Source organism: Balaenoptera acutorostrata, chromosome 6 (assembly GCF_949987535.1).
Source record: "Balaenoptera acutorostrata chromosome 6, mBalAcu1.1, whole genome shotgun sequence".
Lineage (NCBI taxonomy): Eukaryota > Metazoa > Chordata > Mammalia > Artiodactyla > Balaenopteridae > Balaenoptera > Balaenoptera acutorostrata.
The window spans coordinates 125484873-125502311 of record NC_080069.1 but is presented as its reverse complement, the minus strand read 5'-3'; the positions used below and the strand labels follow the sequence as shown (position 1 = coordinate 125502311).

Here is a 17439-nt window from a genome sequence, read left to right as displayed (position 1 = left end):
GATCCCACGTGCCGCGGAGCAACTAGGCCCGTGAGCCACAACTACTGAGCCTGCGCATCTGGAGCCTGTGCTCCGCAATGAGAGAGGCCGCGACAGTGAGAGGCCCATGCACCGCAATGAAGAGTGGCCCCCGCTTGCCGCAACTAGAGAAAGCCCTCGCACAGAAACAAAGACCCAACACAGCCAAAAATAAATAATAATAAATAAATAAATAAAAATTAAAAAGTAATAATAGTAATAGTAATAATAACAACAACGACACAAAGATTAGAACCCGTCAAATCTGTTTAAACACATGAGTTCATAATGATATTTTATGAATTTATTTATTTATTTATTTTTCGGTGTGTTGGGTCTTCGTTTCTGTGCGAGGGCTTTCTCCAGTTCCGGCGAGCGGGGGCCACTCTTCATTGCGGCGCGCGGGCCTCTCACTGTCGCGGCCTCTCCCATTGCGGAGCACAGGCTCCAGACACGCAGGCTCAGTAGTCGTGGCTCATGGGCCTAGCCGCTCTGCGGCATGTGGGATCTTCCCGGACCAGGGCTCGAACCCGTGTCCCCTGCATTGGCAGGCAGATTCTTAACCACTGTGCCACCAGGGAAGCCCCCATAATGATATTTTAAAAGTAAGAACTGGCCAACCTCAGAAAATGACAGAGAACAAATTCATTACCTGAACGACTAGGAAATAAAGAGAAAGGCTCAAGCGCCAGTGCGGTCCTTCCTCTGAGATGTTCTGCTGGGTAACAAAAGAGCAGACGAGATGACAAGGCTCTTTATGAAACCATCCAGCTAACAAATGAGCAGTAAGCGACACAACATCACCGTTTTGGAACCTCTGATGAATTAATAAATACAGGCATGAAGACTCAACAGCTGCCAACATCAGAAAAAGAGAGGCAACCAGATATCACAAGCCTTTACCTTGGACTAAACTCCCCTCAGCTGAGCCGGGTCCACCTCTGTATAAACTGCAGACAGAGGCGCTGGAGGCTCCGTGAGCATGGGAGCCACTGCTCAGACCACGGGGTCAAATGGCCCGGCTGCTCCACACATAAAGGGAAAGGAAGAGAAAGGACAAATGGGCAACAGCGTCTAGGCACACCTGTATGGCTGGCAAAACCATTTAGAAAACACGGAAGCCGGGTGGCAGCTATTTGGGGCCAATCCTACTTCCTGACCCTGGGAAATGGTTACCAGAGTGCCCACCCTAGACAGACTCATTAGGCCAGACATTTGTCTTGTATTGTTTTCTGGATTTATATTTCATTGTACAACAAAAAATTTTATATGTAACAGGTTGAAAAGAGAAAAGACTGTGAGTTCCTAAGATGAACTTTGGGGAGCGGGGGGAGGGGCACCGGAAGGCGTCAAGGCACCAACTCATTACTCAGAAGAGCAGCAAAAGAGACCACGAAGTCACTAGTTGTGCTGCGAACCCAGGATGAAGCATGTCTCAGGGGCACAAACAGCCCCAGCAGGTGAGGAAGCTCTGTTCCAGAGACACCAGATTGTCACTGCAGGAGGAACAAGAGAACCGTGGAGGGCTTCCCTGGTGGCGCAGTGGTTAAGAATCCGCCTGCCAATGCAGGGGACAAGGGTTCGAGCCCTGGTCCGGGAAGATCCCACATGCCACGGAGCAACTAAGCCCATGTGCCACGACTACTGAGCCTGCGCTCTAGAGCCCACGAGCCACAACTACGGAGCCCGCGTGCCACAACTACTGAAGCCCGCGCGCCTAGAGCCTGTGCTCTGCAACAAGAGGAGCCACCGCAATAAGAAGCCTGCGCACCGCAATGAAGAGTAGCCCCCGCTCGTCGCAACCAGAGAAAGCCTGCGCGCAGCAACAAAGACCCAACGCAGCCAAAAACAATAAAAAAATAAAATTAAAAAAAAAAAAAGAGAACCGTGGAGCCGCCACCCTGCAACCTCTCACCGGACGACGGACCGAGGGCAGGAACTCAACCTCACAGTGACCCCACCAAGGCCAGCCGGAACGCAAGGACAATCTCAGCACCTAGATGAACTCCGACCTCCAGTCCTAAGATTTGGGAACTAAAGGGAATGACCGGCCCCGGGCCAGTGGCAGGGCGCAGGAGGGTGGGCAGAACCCACCTGGATTCAGCCAGAGCAGAGAACACAGACGTCTGACCACCAGCTAGGCGTCACGTGATAGTGGGAACTACTGTTACTTCTGTTACAGGAGACAAGTGTTAAACGCTGGCTCAAAGCCCAGCGAGCAGAGCGGGACAGACCCAAGTGCTGGCGGCTCGGACGCCGAGCAGCAGGTTCAGAAGGTCAACTGCAACGCTTTCATCACGGACAGTTCTTCTAAAGAAGGTGACGGGGCCCGTGCAGAGGCTGCGAGCAACCTCAGGTGCCGCTCTGCCTCTCACCCGTCCACGTCCGAGTTCACAGCGAAGTAGAAACGCCTTTGGGAAAGCGTGACCTCAGCGGAGCAGCGCCCGTGGCCATGTCGGCTCCCAACCAACACTCCCGCCTGGCCGCGCGCACAGCACCGTCCTCCTGAGCAGCGCCGGCGCCGCTGGGCAGGGCCCCCCTCGCACAGGAACGCGAACCCGCTCACCTGGTGGTCCGCGCTCTCCGTGGCCATGCACTGGTTGTTGGCCAGGGTGGTGATCTCTCGGCTTTTTGGGGTCTCCATCCGGCAGCTGCAGAGGGGCACCTCCTGAAGGCCATCCGTCTCGCCTACGTCGGGACCGTTGGCCAGCCCTGCGGTCACACACAATGCGTGTCGCCGCCACGGCCCAGACAGCTTTGCTACACTCGGGCCCGCCCGCCCCACCTCCGCAGGGCCAGAAAGCGCAAACACGGTCCCTGCAGACACGCCCGCGGGCAGCCGCCCAGGAGCCAAGGTCCAGGAGCCAGACCGCCCAGGACTTCGCTTCCCACATGCTTCCCAGCCAGAAAGCGCTTGTCTTTGTCACTTGGTTTTAGAATTGCAGCCACGAGACGAACGTTCGGTTCAACCTGAAAGAGTTTGGAGGCAGCTTGTCTACTGATCATCTAGAACGTTCCTCACCCACTACAACAGCGCAAAGAGCCTGCTTATTAGGCAGAAGGAGGAAAGGATTGGGGAACACAAAGAAGAAAACTAGGATCACGAAGAAAGTGTTGGGCGCAGCACATCACCGCCTGACCCGACTTACAGGCAGGGCAAGGTGGGCACCACCGGGACGAAGGCAGCCCGCAGCTAGGCCGGCTTGCAGTGGGGACAGAGGTCGGTGGCCAGAAAGACCCCTCGACCCAGCCACGGCTTCCAAAGGAAGGTGCGTTTCATGTTCCTTCTTGTGCAACAAAGTAGGGGTGTAGGGTAAGCGGGGGTCCCCACAGACATGGCAGGCCGGCTCGCCTGGACCCCCATGAACCAGGACCCGTCCCCACCCTCCGCACCCATCCAGGTCACATGGCCCTTCTCCAAGGAGCCCCAGGCCCCCTGCCCTCCTGCCCAGCCTCAGGCCCCACAGCTGCCCCCCTAGAGGGTCTGGAACCCTAGCACTAAATGCACACAAAACTGGGGGACCTGACTCATCCCTGCAAAGTGCTGACACCCCAGGCCCTGCGTGACTGGACACATCCCCGGGTCCCTCCAATGGTGGCTGTCAATCCAGGGAACACCCTCAGGGAAGCAACTTACATGGCGCCCCGCAGCCTCTCCTCCTCCAAGGGGCTCCCACCAGCGTGGCCCTTTTACCAGAAGCTGAACATACACATTAAAGGCAGAGGCCACCTGCCTCACCCTCCAGGGCTCAGCTCAGACAACAGACAGGGGCAGCAGGCGCCCCCGCTGTGCTGCCCTCTCACCTCTGACCCCAGGCAATGTGGTAAAACGAGCACTACTTCCTGCTGGCGTCCAAGTCGGCACCTTCCTGAGACAAAGCTAAGGGCAGGTTTAGAAACAGTAAACACAGACGTCACTTCATCGGGAAGGAAGGCATGAGGTGATGACTGGAGAGGGGTTTCTGCTCTGCGTGCAGCAAGAAGAGCGGCTACTTCTCTGACAGACAAGCCTACGATTTTCTTCTTAAGCTAAAGATGTGATTTCCTAAACTAAACAAGTAAACCAAAAGTCCTCTAGTGTTCAAAACGCTAACAGCTGGTTATTTGTCCTTTAAAGAATGATTGGTTAAACCCCGACAGCAGCAAAATCCATGGGGTGTAAGTAACAAGGATTTTACATTTTCCCCATGTTTCATTTCAAAGAAATTTTTCAAAAGAGCCAAACAGCTATTAATTAATTTCCACTGGTAAAGATTTTCAGACAGCGAGGAGCGTGTGGCCCCAGCCCCAGAGCCAAGGACCCCCAGAGCTGCAGTGCCAGGGACTTCAAGGCCCGGCTCCAGATATGCCACCATGGGGCACCACCAGCTCAACACCGACGAGAAGACACATTTCCACCAACATTGTTGGAATCAGGGATCATAAAAAAGCCACGTTGTGCAGAACGACGCCACTTGCATGCAGCCAGGGCAGAGGGTCACCTCCCACTGGGAGCCCCATATAAACACGCATGGCTCGCAGGACTCCTGACCTTGGTGGGCAACTGCACCCGACCCCTGGGGCCGCCTCACTAGAGCGCCACGGGGACACAGCACACTGGCCCCGCGCCCTGCCCACTCGGCACCAAACGCTCCCTCCCCCACCCCCGCCGGCTGGCCCTGGCCACGCACGCGCTCACCTTCTGCGTCAGAGGCCAGCGTGCCCTTGACTCGGAGATCCAGGGAGTCCAGCGAAACCTCCATGTACCCCGTGCCGTCGCTGGGTGCCACGTGCTCTGCGCTTCCTGAAGACGATGCGTACGCCTCGGAACCTGCGTTCAAAGGCACACACGTCAAACACGGTGCGCCGGGGCCTCGCGACCCACAGGAGGGGCCACGGGACACTCAGACAACAAACACACATAGCATCCGGGCCCCCATCCCGCACTTCTGCTGGTTCCCATTTCCGCACGACCTCCCTGGGGAGAGGGCAGCCGTGTCGAGGAGAGCAAAGGTGTGGGCATGTGGAAACATCATTCTCTACAAACACACCAGCTAGATAAAAGCTGATCAAATAATCAAGGACACATAAAAATGTCGTGCACATACGTTCTGTGAATATTACTTTAAAAATATAAGAGTAAAATCTGAATGGCAGCTTTGAAAGACCAGCTGATGTACAGCAGCTAAAGAAGCCCCAGACGTTTAGCGTCGCTGTGGAACCGGCCCAGCCTCAGACACCTGGGCTGCAGGATCCACAAGGAAAGGCTGCAGGGCCGCAGGGAGCGTCCTCCTGTGAGAAGGGGGTTTACGAAGCACATCACCCACCAAAGGGCAACACAATCTGAACACGCCAAGGAGAGGAATGTGTGTAAGTGAGGGGCCCATCAAGGGAGGGGGCTCCTGTCCACAAGTCCCAGGAGGCCCAGCCAGGTAACTGCCATTCTAAGGGCATTTCACTGAGAAGCCTGTGAAAATGTGCATTTACACAGGATAATAACACCACCAGCAAAGGGCAAATGCCCATAGTTCAGAGCCAAGTTTTAAATATCTGTCATCGACATTATTTCAATGATGGGAAATGAACGAGCCATAACACAGAGAGGTTTGGTGCCCAAAGACTCTGAATTCAGGCCACAGTCTGAACCTAGATCTCAGGCAGGAAGGAGCCAACCACCAGCGAGAAATCATCACCAACCTGAGGAACTGAGTAGCCTTTGTGCGATTTTAAACACTTTACAGGAGGAAATAAAATTCAAACTCCCGTTTAAGTATTTATTTAGGCAGGCATTCTACACATTACACACAAGATGGTGAAGATGAAGCCTCTACCCGAAACAACTTTTAGTCTTGGATCTACAAAAGCTTTTGTCAGCCGACAGCAGAAACCACATGGGGCATTCTGATCTTGGCTGATGATTCCTGGTTGAGAGACAAGGAAACGCGAGTGAAGGAGAGGAGGTTCACGGGACGCAAACGTGGGCCTGGTGGGTCAACAAACCCCACCGGCCACCTGACTCCAGTCTGATACTGACTGTCACACACGGGCCTCCAGCAGCCCTCTGCATTTCAGGGGCAGCTCTGTAAACCTGCTTCTCTATCAGGGGAATCTAGAAGAACGCTAAAATAACTGTGCAAGACAGAAAGAAGTCCTGCAGCTTTGTGGTGCTGGTATAGAGAAAAATCAATCAATAAAACAGACTAGAAAGTCTAGAAACAGCCATACAGTGACTGTTAACAAAGGTTCAAAAGGTTAAGTGAAGAAAGAAAAGTCAATGCAACCAATGGCGCTGGAACAGCTGGAAATGCACAGGCAAAAAAGTGAGCTGCCTGACAACACACACACACACTCACACACACTCAAAGTGGATCAGAGACCCACATGTACGGGCTAACTATAAAACTTCAAGAAGAAAACATGGGACAAAATCTTTGTGTCGTGGGTTGGTTAAGTCGAAGATTTCTGAGATCACGAAAAGCATGAATTTTAAAAGAAAACAATCCATAAATTAGACTTCAACAAACATTTTTTAAAACTTTTAGTAGGTGCACATACTTGCAAAACATCTATCTCACAAAAGACTTGTATCCAGAACACTGAAAGAAGTCACAACTCAGTGAGAAGATACACGCTCGGATTTTAAAGTAAGCAAAAGGTATAAACGCATTACGAGAAGATAAACGCTAAGATGTGCAACCTCGCTCTTTGTTCGGTAACCGCAATGAGGCAGTGCCACACACCACCCAGCAGCGCTGGAATCAGAGACTGACCGCGCAAGCGCTGCGGGGGCCAGTGCGGGGCTGGACCTTCCCGTGCTGCTGCGGGAACGCAGAGCAGAACAAGCACTTCGGGAAACAGCTGGCAGCACTACGAAGTGAGACACACAGCATGACCCAGCCACTCTCCACTCCTAAACGTTTACCCCAGATAAACAGAGCATTTGCTCTAGAAACATGTGTACACAAACTCCGCAGCAGTTTATCTGTAAGGGCCAAAAACTGGAAAGAGACCAAATGTCCCACAGGTGAGGGATAAACAAACCACAGACAGCTGCGCGTGGAACACCTCCCGCCAACAACAACACGGATGACCCTCAGTTACTCGCGGAGAAGCCAGAGAGAAGGATCCACCCATAAATGTTCTCCACAGCGCTAACCCATCTGCGGAGGCGATGTGGAGCAGAGGTGCCCGGGCCGGGGGAGGGCTGGCTGCAGAGGGAAGGTCTCCATCGCGCGGCGAGGGTGGCAGGGGTCTCCTGTCACACGCACGTGGTGAGGCTCACCAACCGAACACCTCAGCAACACACACTTCATGCTACGCCAAGTCCTCCATGGCAAAGCTGCAAAGACGGGGCCCCTGGGCCACTAACTTTGACGTCATGCCCTTCCCAGCTGTCCCTTTAACAAGGCTACCTCCAGATCAAGGGAATCTGAGCAAAGGGCTGAGAGCCACCGTGAGGACCAGGGCCCGGCCCGCACAGGACAATGAGGGCGGGACACAGGGAAGGTGGGGGCAGTCAGTGTGCGGCCATACCACGGGGGCCTGCTGGAAGGAGACCCCCTGGCATCACCCGAGGGTCTCTAATAAAGCTGTTTCTGACGTTTTTATTTTTTTAAACAGTGGAGTCTTCCGTTCAAATGAAGTCCTACACAGAACCCCAGCCCCAAGCCCCCCACGGCCCGCCTCCGCCCGGGGTCCTGCGTGTGGCTCCGTGTTTACCTAGCGCGGGGCAGGGCTTCTTTTTACTTCTCCGCCTCCTCTTCCTCGCTGGCTTGATCCAGGGGCTGTCAGGCTTCCCTTTCCTCTTGAGAAACTTCTTCTTGATGCTGGATTCAGAACTCTGAGAACCAAGGGAAAGGAACAGAAAGAGCAAAGCATGGGCGCTCGGAAAGCAAAAGTTCTGTTTTCTTGCTGTATCGTGATAATCCTACTAGAAGATCAATTTCACTTTTAGACACTTTTCTAGGTCACATTCTTAAAGACACTCATGCTTTTCCCTAAATATCACTCTAAGCTCAGTTACTTGAGTTTGGCACAAAAAAGAATAAATGAAAAAGTTCTACCAGTAACTAAATAAGTTCAGTAAAAGAATCCCCTTTTAATTACATGCACCCATTCATCTCGCTCATGAGAAAAGGAACAATCAAAGCCTCAATGTGCTTCAAATCTATGTCCAAATTAGCCATTACATGGAGAACAAGGAAAGAAATTATCATTAATTTACAACATTTCGAGATTCCTGTGAGTACGTGTGTCTCAAGTCTAGACGCAGAAAGGGCATCTAACTGCCACGAGTTACAGCAGATGCAGAGCATGAACCACTAGCCTTTCTAACGACTCCACCACCAGGATCTCACAACCCCTGTTAACTATGGATAGAAAAAGAAATTTTAAAATGTGTGTTCATGAGATAAAAAGATACACTAAGGGCGGCTCACTGGCCTTTCCAACAGCTGCCCTGGAGCCTGAGCCCTCGTGCTGGGCCCCCTGAGACGCCCAGGTGCCCTGTGCCCCCTTCAGAGCAAAGCTCCGGGAAGAAAGTCTGCCAAGAGCAGCACCACAGCCCCCTGCGCTTCAGTCGACGACCTCAAAGAAACACGTTTATCGCCAGACACAACAGCCCCTCCCAGGGCTCATCTCCGCCACCCACATGGCCACTTTCTCCTTCTCACGCACAGAGACTCCCTTCCCTGCGCTGCCCGACGGCTGGCCCGCAGGCTCGCCAGGCTCCGTCCTCCCCCCACAGCCCCGCCCTCTGACCCTGCCCCCGTGAGGTCATGTCACTCGCACCCCTCAGCTCTGAGCCACATCCAGCCCGCGGAGGGCCTGCGGTTCCACCTTGGGCGCCTCGATCTTCCCTCGCCCGGTCCACCCGGCGGCCCCTCCCTGGCTCTCTGCTCAGGCCGCTTTCTCTGCGGCTCCCACATGGCTCCTCTGCCAGAAGCCCCACGTCACCCGCGCACAGGTTACCAGATCGGACTCGTCTCCGTCCTCCTCCTCCTCCCCGGTGCCGGCCGACTCCTGCTCCTCTTCAGATTCGCCCTCCATCTGAGCAGCCGCGCCGGGTGCCAAAAAGAAAACAAACCAATGAGAGCCGTTGGTGGCAGGCGATCTGACCCGACACACCTTGGAGGTGTCCCAGCTCCGAGAGCCCGGCCCGGAAGGGCTGCCCCCATGCCAGGCTCCCGCGCTGACCTGGACCACCGATCCGACGTGACTCGGAGGGTGGCCCCCTGGCATGGGCGAGGGCGCCAAACATATGCAGATCAGGGCGCATGAGAGACTGCACTCACCGCAAAAAGGTTTTCAGAGGCCACAAACTAACATAAAACGAAAAACCTACCCCCCTCCCACCCGCGAGCCTGCCCAGCCCCAGGGCCTCGACCTGCTGCCAATGCTGGGCACCCGCGGGCGAGCACGGGAGTGTTTGCCTGCAGGGGCAGAGCACCCAGCACGCTTCTGCGTCTTACTTTCTTCTAATGAAAAGTACGCTGTGGGATCTTTCCGTAACAGAACAGCAGAGGCACCTGGGTTCACCTTCCCTACCTACACAGGAGCCGCGCGCCCCTCCACCCTTCCCCGCGCACCCGGCTGCGGCTCCTCGAGGGGCCGCGCGGTAACCGCGCCCTCACAGTCTCACAGGAAGGGTAAGACCCTCCGGACAAACAGCAGACACGTGCTCCCACCCGTGCAGGACACTCCGGGTGTGGGGCACCCACAGGGCACCCCCAGGTCCTCTGAGGGGCTGCACCCCCTCGAGTGCTTCCCATGCGTGCTCCTCCGTTTCTCCCGCTGCGTACTGCGTGACCACAGCCCCAGCCCGTATTTCCACTGGGTCCTTGCTTTCTTAGTAACTGTGGAAGCTACACACACACAGGAAACTACACACACACACTGTCTGTTAAGTATGTTATAAACATTCTCCTATCAAGCTCTACAGGCTCTGCTTCTGCTATTTCTTTTTAAAGTAAAACTTCTGGGGTTTTAATCTGGACAAGTCGAACCTCTCAGTCTCTCCCTTCGTGGCTTCTAGGTTTGTGTCTTACAACAGAAGGCCTTCATTTGAGATTAGAAAAACGGTTTCCAACACTTTTTCCCACAGTTAAATATTTTGTGTTGACACTTTAAATCTTCTGGAATTTGCTTTTTTAAATAACAGCTTTACTGATTTATAATTCACCTACCCTTAAATTCACCCTTTTAAAGTACACACTTCAGTGGTCTTGAGTGTATTCAGAGTTGTGCAACCATCACCCCCACCTATTCCAGAATGGAGTGTACATTTGTTGTGCACCTTGATCTAAGGGTCGGCCTTCACTTTGCCCCCAATTTTCCCAATAACATTTACTGAAAAGTTCATGATCCCCTGCAAACAAACTGAAAACCCGACCCTTAGAACAAACTGTATCTCTGCAGACAGACAGGTGCACTGTGGCCTGCTCCACTCTCTCATGGCTCCCCCGTGCCTGCACGAGTCCCCGCCTGAACCCCCTCCGTAACAGTCCTGCTAACCTCTCCCCCGCCCCCCAGCCCGTGCTCGCCGTGAACGACTCCTAGGTCAGCTGGTCCCACAGAAAATCCTGTGGGAATTTTGATGAGAACAGTTCTGAATTCGTGGATAACATGGCGAAAGGGAGATGAAAGAATGGATCTTCTCATTCAGACAAATAATGGGTCATTCCATGAACTTATTCTTTTTTTTAACCTCTTTCAGTAAAGTTTTACTATTTTCTCCTTATAGATAACAGACATTTCTTGTTAAATGTATTGCTAAGCACTGTGGTGGTGTTAAAGACTTACAGCTAATTTTTAGGTGTGATATTGTGGTTTTGTTGTTCAAAGAATCCTTACCTTCTAAGGACCCACACTGATATACCAGCCTCAAGACCGTCCAGGTGGAGCAGGAACTCTGGCAAGCACCAGTGGCCGTACATATGCACAGCCTGACGCTTTCCATTCAGGAGTTAACACATATGGTCGGGTATTTACTGATATTATTGACAAGCTGTCCTTATATTTTCTGACTGGCAGGACCACACAAGCTCAGCTCACTGGCTACAGCAGCCGCTCAGCTGGTTTCCGTGGATTTTTTTAGATGGATGATTATATTCCCAGCAAACTCCCTTGTCCTTTAAAATATTAATGTTTCCTTCCGGTTTTCACCTTACAGCATCACAGCAAGAATGACCAATGTGGCGCGCTCGTGTGAGGGGAGGAAGTGGCAACCCGCACTTTTCTTTCTTTTTTTTTTTTTGGCTGCATTGGGTCTTAGTTGCAGCACGCGGGACCTTTCGTTGTGGCGTGCGGGCTTCTCTCTAGTTGTGGCGTGCAGGTTTTCTCTCTCTAGTTGTGGTACGTGGGCTCTGTAGTTTGTGGCACACGGGCGCTCTAGTAGAGTCGTGCGGGCTCAGTAGTTGTGGTGCACGGGCTTAGCTGCCCCGTGGTATGTGGGATCTTAGTTCCCCGACCAGGGATCGAACCCACATCCCGTGCATTAGAAGGTGGATTCTTTACCACTGGACCACCGGGGAAGTCCCAACCTGCACTCTTTTTATCACTGGTATTAACAATGGTTTAAAACTTTCACCATTAAATACAACCTTTTTTGTAGGGTTCTGATATCTTTATAATAAGCTTTATTTAAATGTTATCTTTAAATTTCATTGGGTAGTTTCTTATTCTAAAAATACTGAGCTGTGAAACTACCCATCAAAGTGAGCAGATTAACAACTTCCGAAACTCCTGTGACTGTAAAGGGAGGAATAAGGAGTAAGTACTTGAAAACTGCACACACAGCAGCTACAGGAACAGGCGTAAGGCGCTCGGGGAGAGGAGGGAGGGGAGCACCACAGCTGGCATCTGAGTGGACAGACGGTGTGGCGCTAAGCCAGGCAGAGGCCACACAGGGTGGGGGACCCGAGCCAGCAGGCCCCGCACCCACCTGCCCCATCCACCCCAGTGCTGAGACAAGGACGCCGGTCATCGGTGAGGAGTCCGCCCCCTACGCGGAGAAGGAGGCACCGTGCTGGCCGCACACACACAGGGCCTCCCTTCCTACAAATCGACTTTTTAAAAGGACAAATAACTACACAGATAAACAGCTGGGTCCCAAACAGGCACTTCACAAAAGAAGACATCCAAACAGCAAATAAACATACAAAAAAGTGCCCAAGCTTCTCGGAAACCAGGGAAACGCAAATCAGAACTGCAGTGTGAGCGCGCTCAGCCGCGCCAGGAGGGCAGCCCACCAAGTTCACAAGCCCGCGATGCACACGCAGGACGCGCAGCCCCCCTCGCGGATGCGCTAGGCACGGGCGTCAGCCCCGCCGGGGCCCCGCACACACCCGTCCAGAGGGCTGCGGCCCCGCTTGGCTCCCAGCGCTCTGGCCTCAGGGCCCCTCCCTCTCGTAGAAACTACTGAGAACAGCCAGGGCTGTGGGGGCCCGTGAGTCCATGAACACGCGCCGCTGCAGACACCTACAGCTGCGGCGTGGCTCCCTCAGAGGAGAGTGAGGAAGGCAGGCAACATCCCAGCATTACTGTAACCCTGGAGGGCCTCAGAGACCCTGGGCCACCTTGAAAACCACTGTCACACAACAGTGAAAATGAACTGACAGCATCAATAAATCGCACAAACACAACACAGAGTAAAACGAGCCACACTCAGAAAAAGGAGTGCTTCCTGCGTGATTGCATCGAAGCCCAGAACAAGGGCAGAGGCAACCCTGCCACGGGGACCGGAGGGGGGCGCCACCCGCATGCTCCTGCCCTGGGCACCGCTGACCTGTGCCCCGTCCCCAAGTCCACACGGCAGGGAGCTGGACCCTGTGACACGCCTTCCAGTCTCCCTCCTTTGCTCCGTTCCCTCAGCAGGTCCTGTGAAGAGCTTTCCTGGAGGCCGCAGCCTCCCCTGCCCTCGTGCCCTGATACACGGTTGTGTCTGGCTGACTTTAAGGCAGGTTTAGCCTCAGAACCGGCTGGCGTATCTCCCATCTTTCTCGTCTCCGGAACAGGTCACATAACAAATCCATGACTATTTGTTACTATCACTGATCTGTTTAGATCTGCTCCTGCCATCTTATTTTGTTTTCCACATTTTCTTTTTGATTCTGCTTTTATTCATTTCCTGATTCTTTTGTTAGCTTGATACCCATTTAATTTTCTTCCTTTGTATCAGTACCTAGACTAACTCAGTGTTATTCGGTGTCTAGATTCTTTCCGGAAGATGAGGACCTCCATCAAAATAGAGAATCCAGAGATAGACTCACATTCAAATGCCGCGTGGTATGTGACAGAGGTGGCATTTTAAATCAGCAAGGAAGCAAATGTCAGTCAATAAACAGAGCTGGCACACACAGCTCACCATGTGAGGGAGGCCACACAACCCTGACCTCACATTTTGTTCAAAAAGCTTTACTGAGGTATAATTTATATACCATAAAATTCACCCACTTTGACTGTCTCTACGTCACATTTCATCAAAAATTCTCTATGAATCAAATGTTTATACATAAAGAATGAAGCCCATGAAGAATTAGAAGATAGCTTACGTCAATATATTCAAAATCGCCACAGGGAAAGGTCTGTGTATTGTAATTAGAACCCCGAACCCAGAAATCATACAGAAACAGACTAGATCCATGAGCTCTGACATCGCAGCCAAGGCTGGACAGCACACACCTTCGAGCAACAGGTCAGCTCTGCGCTCACATAAGGCTGCCCAGACCACATGACCCAGCGGAAACGGGGTCGCTAGACAACAAATCCTGACAGCCAGTCGTGTGAGAAGCTGCTCGGCACATTCAGACCTGCAGCAAAACACTGAGATGCAGGGACATGCAGATGAAAACCTGTCCCTCCCAACTCACTGCGGCAGGGACCTGGAGATGCCCACATTCCACCTCTCAACAAAGTGCTCACTACGAGCCCCGAGTGTCGCCTCTAACAACAGGAGAAGGCTTTACGGGGGGCGGGGGGGGGGCCGCACACCCACTGAGGGGCCCAGCCAAGAGCAGCTCGTGGAACCACAGGCAAAGCTCCTCAAGGAGACTGGACGTCCAGAGTCAAGTCCCCACTGCAAGCAGCGGGGAGTACAGGTCTGTAAAAATCACCATTCAAAATACCACCCCAAGAATTAGGAGACTGCTTCCTTCCTACACGAAAGGGAGAAAATAATACAAGATGGAAGAGAAAAAAATAATAAATGATATCTTAAATCATTTTAAAATTTCCTTTAAATCTCTAATGTTAGCATTTTCTACCAATTTATTTCTGAAAAATTATACCTTAATAGCTGGGCCAACATTTAAAATTTTGCCCCAAAACCTGCTAAAAAATAGAACTGGCATAAATGGCTAATATGAATCTCAAATTTAAACAACACTAAGAAAAAACACAGCCCAAACTCCAGAAGCTGAAAGAAAATGCTTTACACATGTCAAAGGCTGTACCCACAGGGCTGATGCAAAGTGCAAAAAGCTAATCAACAAAATTATACACTTCAAACAAGTCACTGTTGCAACAAACTCACTGGAACGTCTCTGCCCACCCTTAGTTTCAGAATAACTCGTAAGGCGTAATGGTCCATCTTAAAGATGCTCCAAAGTTTTCTCAGACAAGCCTGATGCGTGGACAGTAAACCCATGGCTCCACACGTCCGCCTCTCAGCCACGGTTTCGCCTCCATGTCTAACTCACCCCTCCCCCAACCAGAAAGGCCCCAACAGCAGCAGCCACTCTGCTCAGGTCTGCGCCCGGCGCCCCTGGGCCCCCTGCATCACTGAAACCGTACAAGCCCCGTGTCCCTGTCATGTTGCTGCAAAGATAGAAACGAGAGTCTTTTCTTTTCTGACAAACAAGGAAAATAAAGGAGCCATGGGCAGGCTAGGGAAATAACATAAACTGGCCTGAAAGAGTTAATCAATCCTAGCTTTTCTTTCTTTTTTTTTTTTTTTTCCCCTTGGCTGCATTGGGTCTATCGTTGCTGCACATGGTCTTTCTCTAGTTGCGGCGAGCGGGGGCTACTCTTCGTTGCGGTGCGCGGGCTTCTCATTGCAGTGGCTCCTCTTGTTGTGGAGCACAGGCTCTAGGCACGCAGGCTTCAGTAGTTGTGGCACGCAGGCTCAGCAGTTGTGGCTCGCGGGCTCTAGAGCGCAGGCTCAGTAGTTGTGGCGCACAGGCTTAGTTGCTCCACAGCACGTGGGATCTTCCTGGACCAGGGCTCAAACCCGTGTCCCCTACACTGGCAGGCGGATTCTTAAGCACTGCGCCACCAGGTAAATCCCAACCCTAGTTTTATTTTAACTGTTACTAATCTGTAGTGTCTGTAACTAGACTTATCCTTCACAAAGCTAACCTCTAACACTCTCTGACACTATGTGAATTACATCCTGCACTCCCCTGCAGCAAATCACCCCTTGTAGTGTTCTGTAGAAGGTCGCAGCCGATAACCCAGCCGATAACAAACGGACCCAATTACCGGGCCGCCTGACACTAGCAGTGACTGTTTTGAAATAATGCAAGAAGAAGAAAAATTCAAGACCTTCATTGCTTTGATCCTTATCACCTACCCCAGACTGCGAGCTCCACCTATAAGACCTCTCCTGATTCCCCAGGGAGGGGGGGGGGGCACAGCTCTTGAGGCACTAGCCTGCTGTGTTCCCTTTTTGCCTGGCAAAGAATAAAGCTATTATTTCTTTTCCTCCAAAACTCTGTCTCCGTATTCCTGTTCGGCACCGGTGCACAGAGAGCCAAGATAAGGCATCACCACCCCCAGACACTGCCACGCCTTCAGGGCCACCACACCGCCACCCCCGAGTTCATCCTGGGTGGACACGGATGAAGCGTCCATAACGAGGACACGCCAGCGCACATACCACCCCACGGTCCTGTCAGCAGCCCTGGGCGCTCACCCCACTGGGAGGACAGAGGCCTCACCTGCAGGAGGACCACACCTGTGCCGGGTGCCTGGGACACCGTGCCAAGGCCAAGGGCAAGCCGTACTGGCACTCGGTCAGCCACAGTTAGCAGTTTGGGTTATTAATGGTATTATTCCTGTCACTCCCAAGCGTAAAAATGCTCAAGCCGTTTACTTCCATGAACGCTGCACAGGAAGACAAACGCTTCTCTGATGAAAATAAACTATCTAAAAATTCAAGAGAAATAAAATACAAGAATCCCAGCCAGAAGTAAACAGGGGGCTTTATTAAGGCCCAGAGGCGCCCAGAGGCCACCCCTGCCCCCGCCAGGACCGAGGTCCGTGGCGTGCGTCCCGCCCACCTTCTGGGTGCGGTCCGGCTCCAGCGCGCTGTCCTTGGAGGCCCTGCTGTCCTCGGCAGGGAACACGGCGGCCGGCTGGGCTCCCTGGTCCTCGTCCTCCTCCAGCTCCTCCGAGTCGTCCTCCTCCGAGTCCAAGTCCAGGCTCTCCCCGTTCACGTGGAGGGAGCCGTCACCGAGGTCCTTCTCGCCCTGCAACACGGCAGAAGCCCACGTCAGGACCCCCGCTAGCTCCTACGGGCAAGGCCCACGGGGCAGGGCGGGGGAGGGGGTGGCGACTGTGCTGGAGGACGAGAGCCTGGGGCAGGCGGGGGCCACCCTGGAGCGGAGACGGAGGGCAGCCCCCGCGGCCGGCCGGGCCCGCAGCCTTACCTTGGAGCCCACCGTGGAATGAGTTATGCTCTTAAACATCTCAATCACCGTCCTCTGTTTTAACACTTTGGTCTTTTTCTTAGGAACCAGGCTATAGGTTCCCATTCTTCGTTTTTTCTTCCGAGATACTGCAGCTGCTAAAACAAAAGGCAAGCAAGCTAAAAAAAAAAAAAAAGTCAAAAGGGGACGAGAGAAGAAAAGAAATGCCGTTCAAATGTTTTTAAAGGTAGGTGACAGTTCACAAACTCTGATCACCGAAATCATCAGCACCCACAACAGCGTCTTAAGTTGCACAGAGAAAGCTGAAAACCCGCCACAGATACAGGATTTGTTCATAAGGAGACACCGAGCTATACGGAGGGCAAATGTGAGCACCCCCTCCCGAGCAGGCAGCACGACACCAGGAGACCCGCAAGCCGTCAGGAGCGGGCCCTGGAGCACCTGGGACAGCCTCTGAGCAGGGCTCTCCGAGGGGCTGAGAAGGAAGGGCCTCCTCCAGACGCCCTCCTGCTCGTGTGTCCAGAGGGTCCACCTCTGACGTGCGGCCACTGAAGAGTGGCCTTACACCACTGTCACCTGGACCCTCCGTCCTCACTCAGCACTTCACAGACCAAGGGGAAGAATACTGGAAACAACGGCCCAGCGAGCTATCTCTGCACAAGGGCCAGGGAAGGAGAGGCCTGGGGGCAAGGTCTCCTGACGAGCACAGCAGTGGAGGGGGGACCGGGCCGGGGCTTGGGGGCTCGTGGCCCCTGACGCCGTTCTGGGCAAAGCAGCCCCAGGTTTACTGCCTTGA

General features: G+C 53.1%; 1 protein-coding gene across 7 annotated transcripts in view; it reads right to left on the bottom strand.

The window, feature by feature from the left end:
- The window catches only part of EHMT1 (euchromatic histone lysine methyltransferase 1), a 155026-nt gene that overhangs the window by 43929 nt on the left and 93658 nt on the right, over positions 1-17439 (bottom strand). For 5 of the 7 annotated variants that reach the window (XM_057548047.1, XM_057548048.1, XM_057548053.1 and 2 more), the window contains 6 exons: positions 16644-16801; positions 16275-16463; positions 8968-9045; positions 7717-7837; positions 4697-4828; positions 2585-2730 (listed from right to left, as the gene is read on the bottom strand). In XM_057548047.1, coding sequence (XP_057404030.1) covers positions 2585-2730; positions 4697-4828; positions 7717-7837; positions 8968-9045; positions 16275-16463; positions 16644-16801 — 824 coding nt within the window. The remainder of the gene's footprint in view (positions 1-2584; positions 2731-4696; positions 4829-7716; positions 7838-8967; positions 9046-16274; positions 16464-16643; positions 16802-17439) is intronic. The other 2 variants (XM_057548050.1, XM_057548049.1) reach the window with 2 other exon arrangements.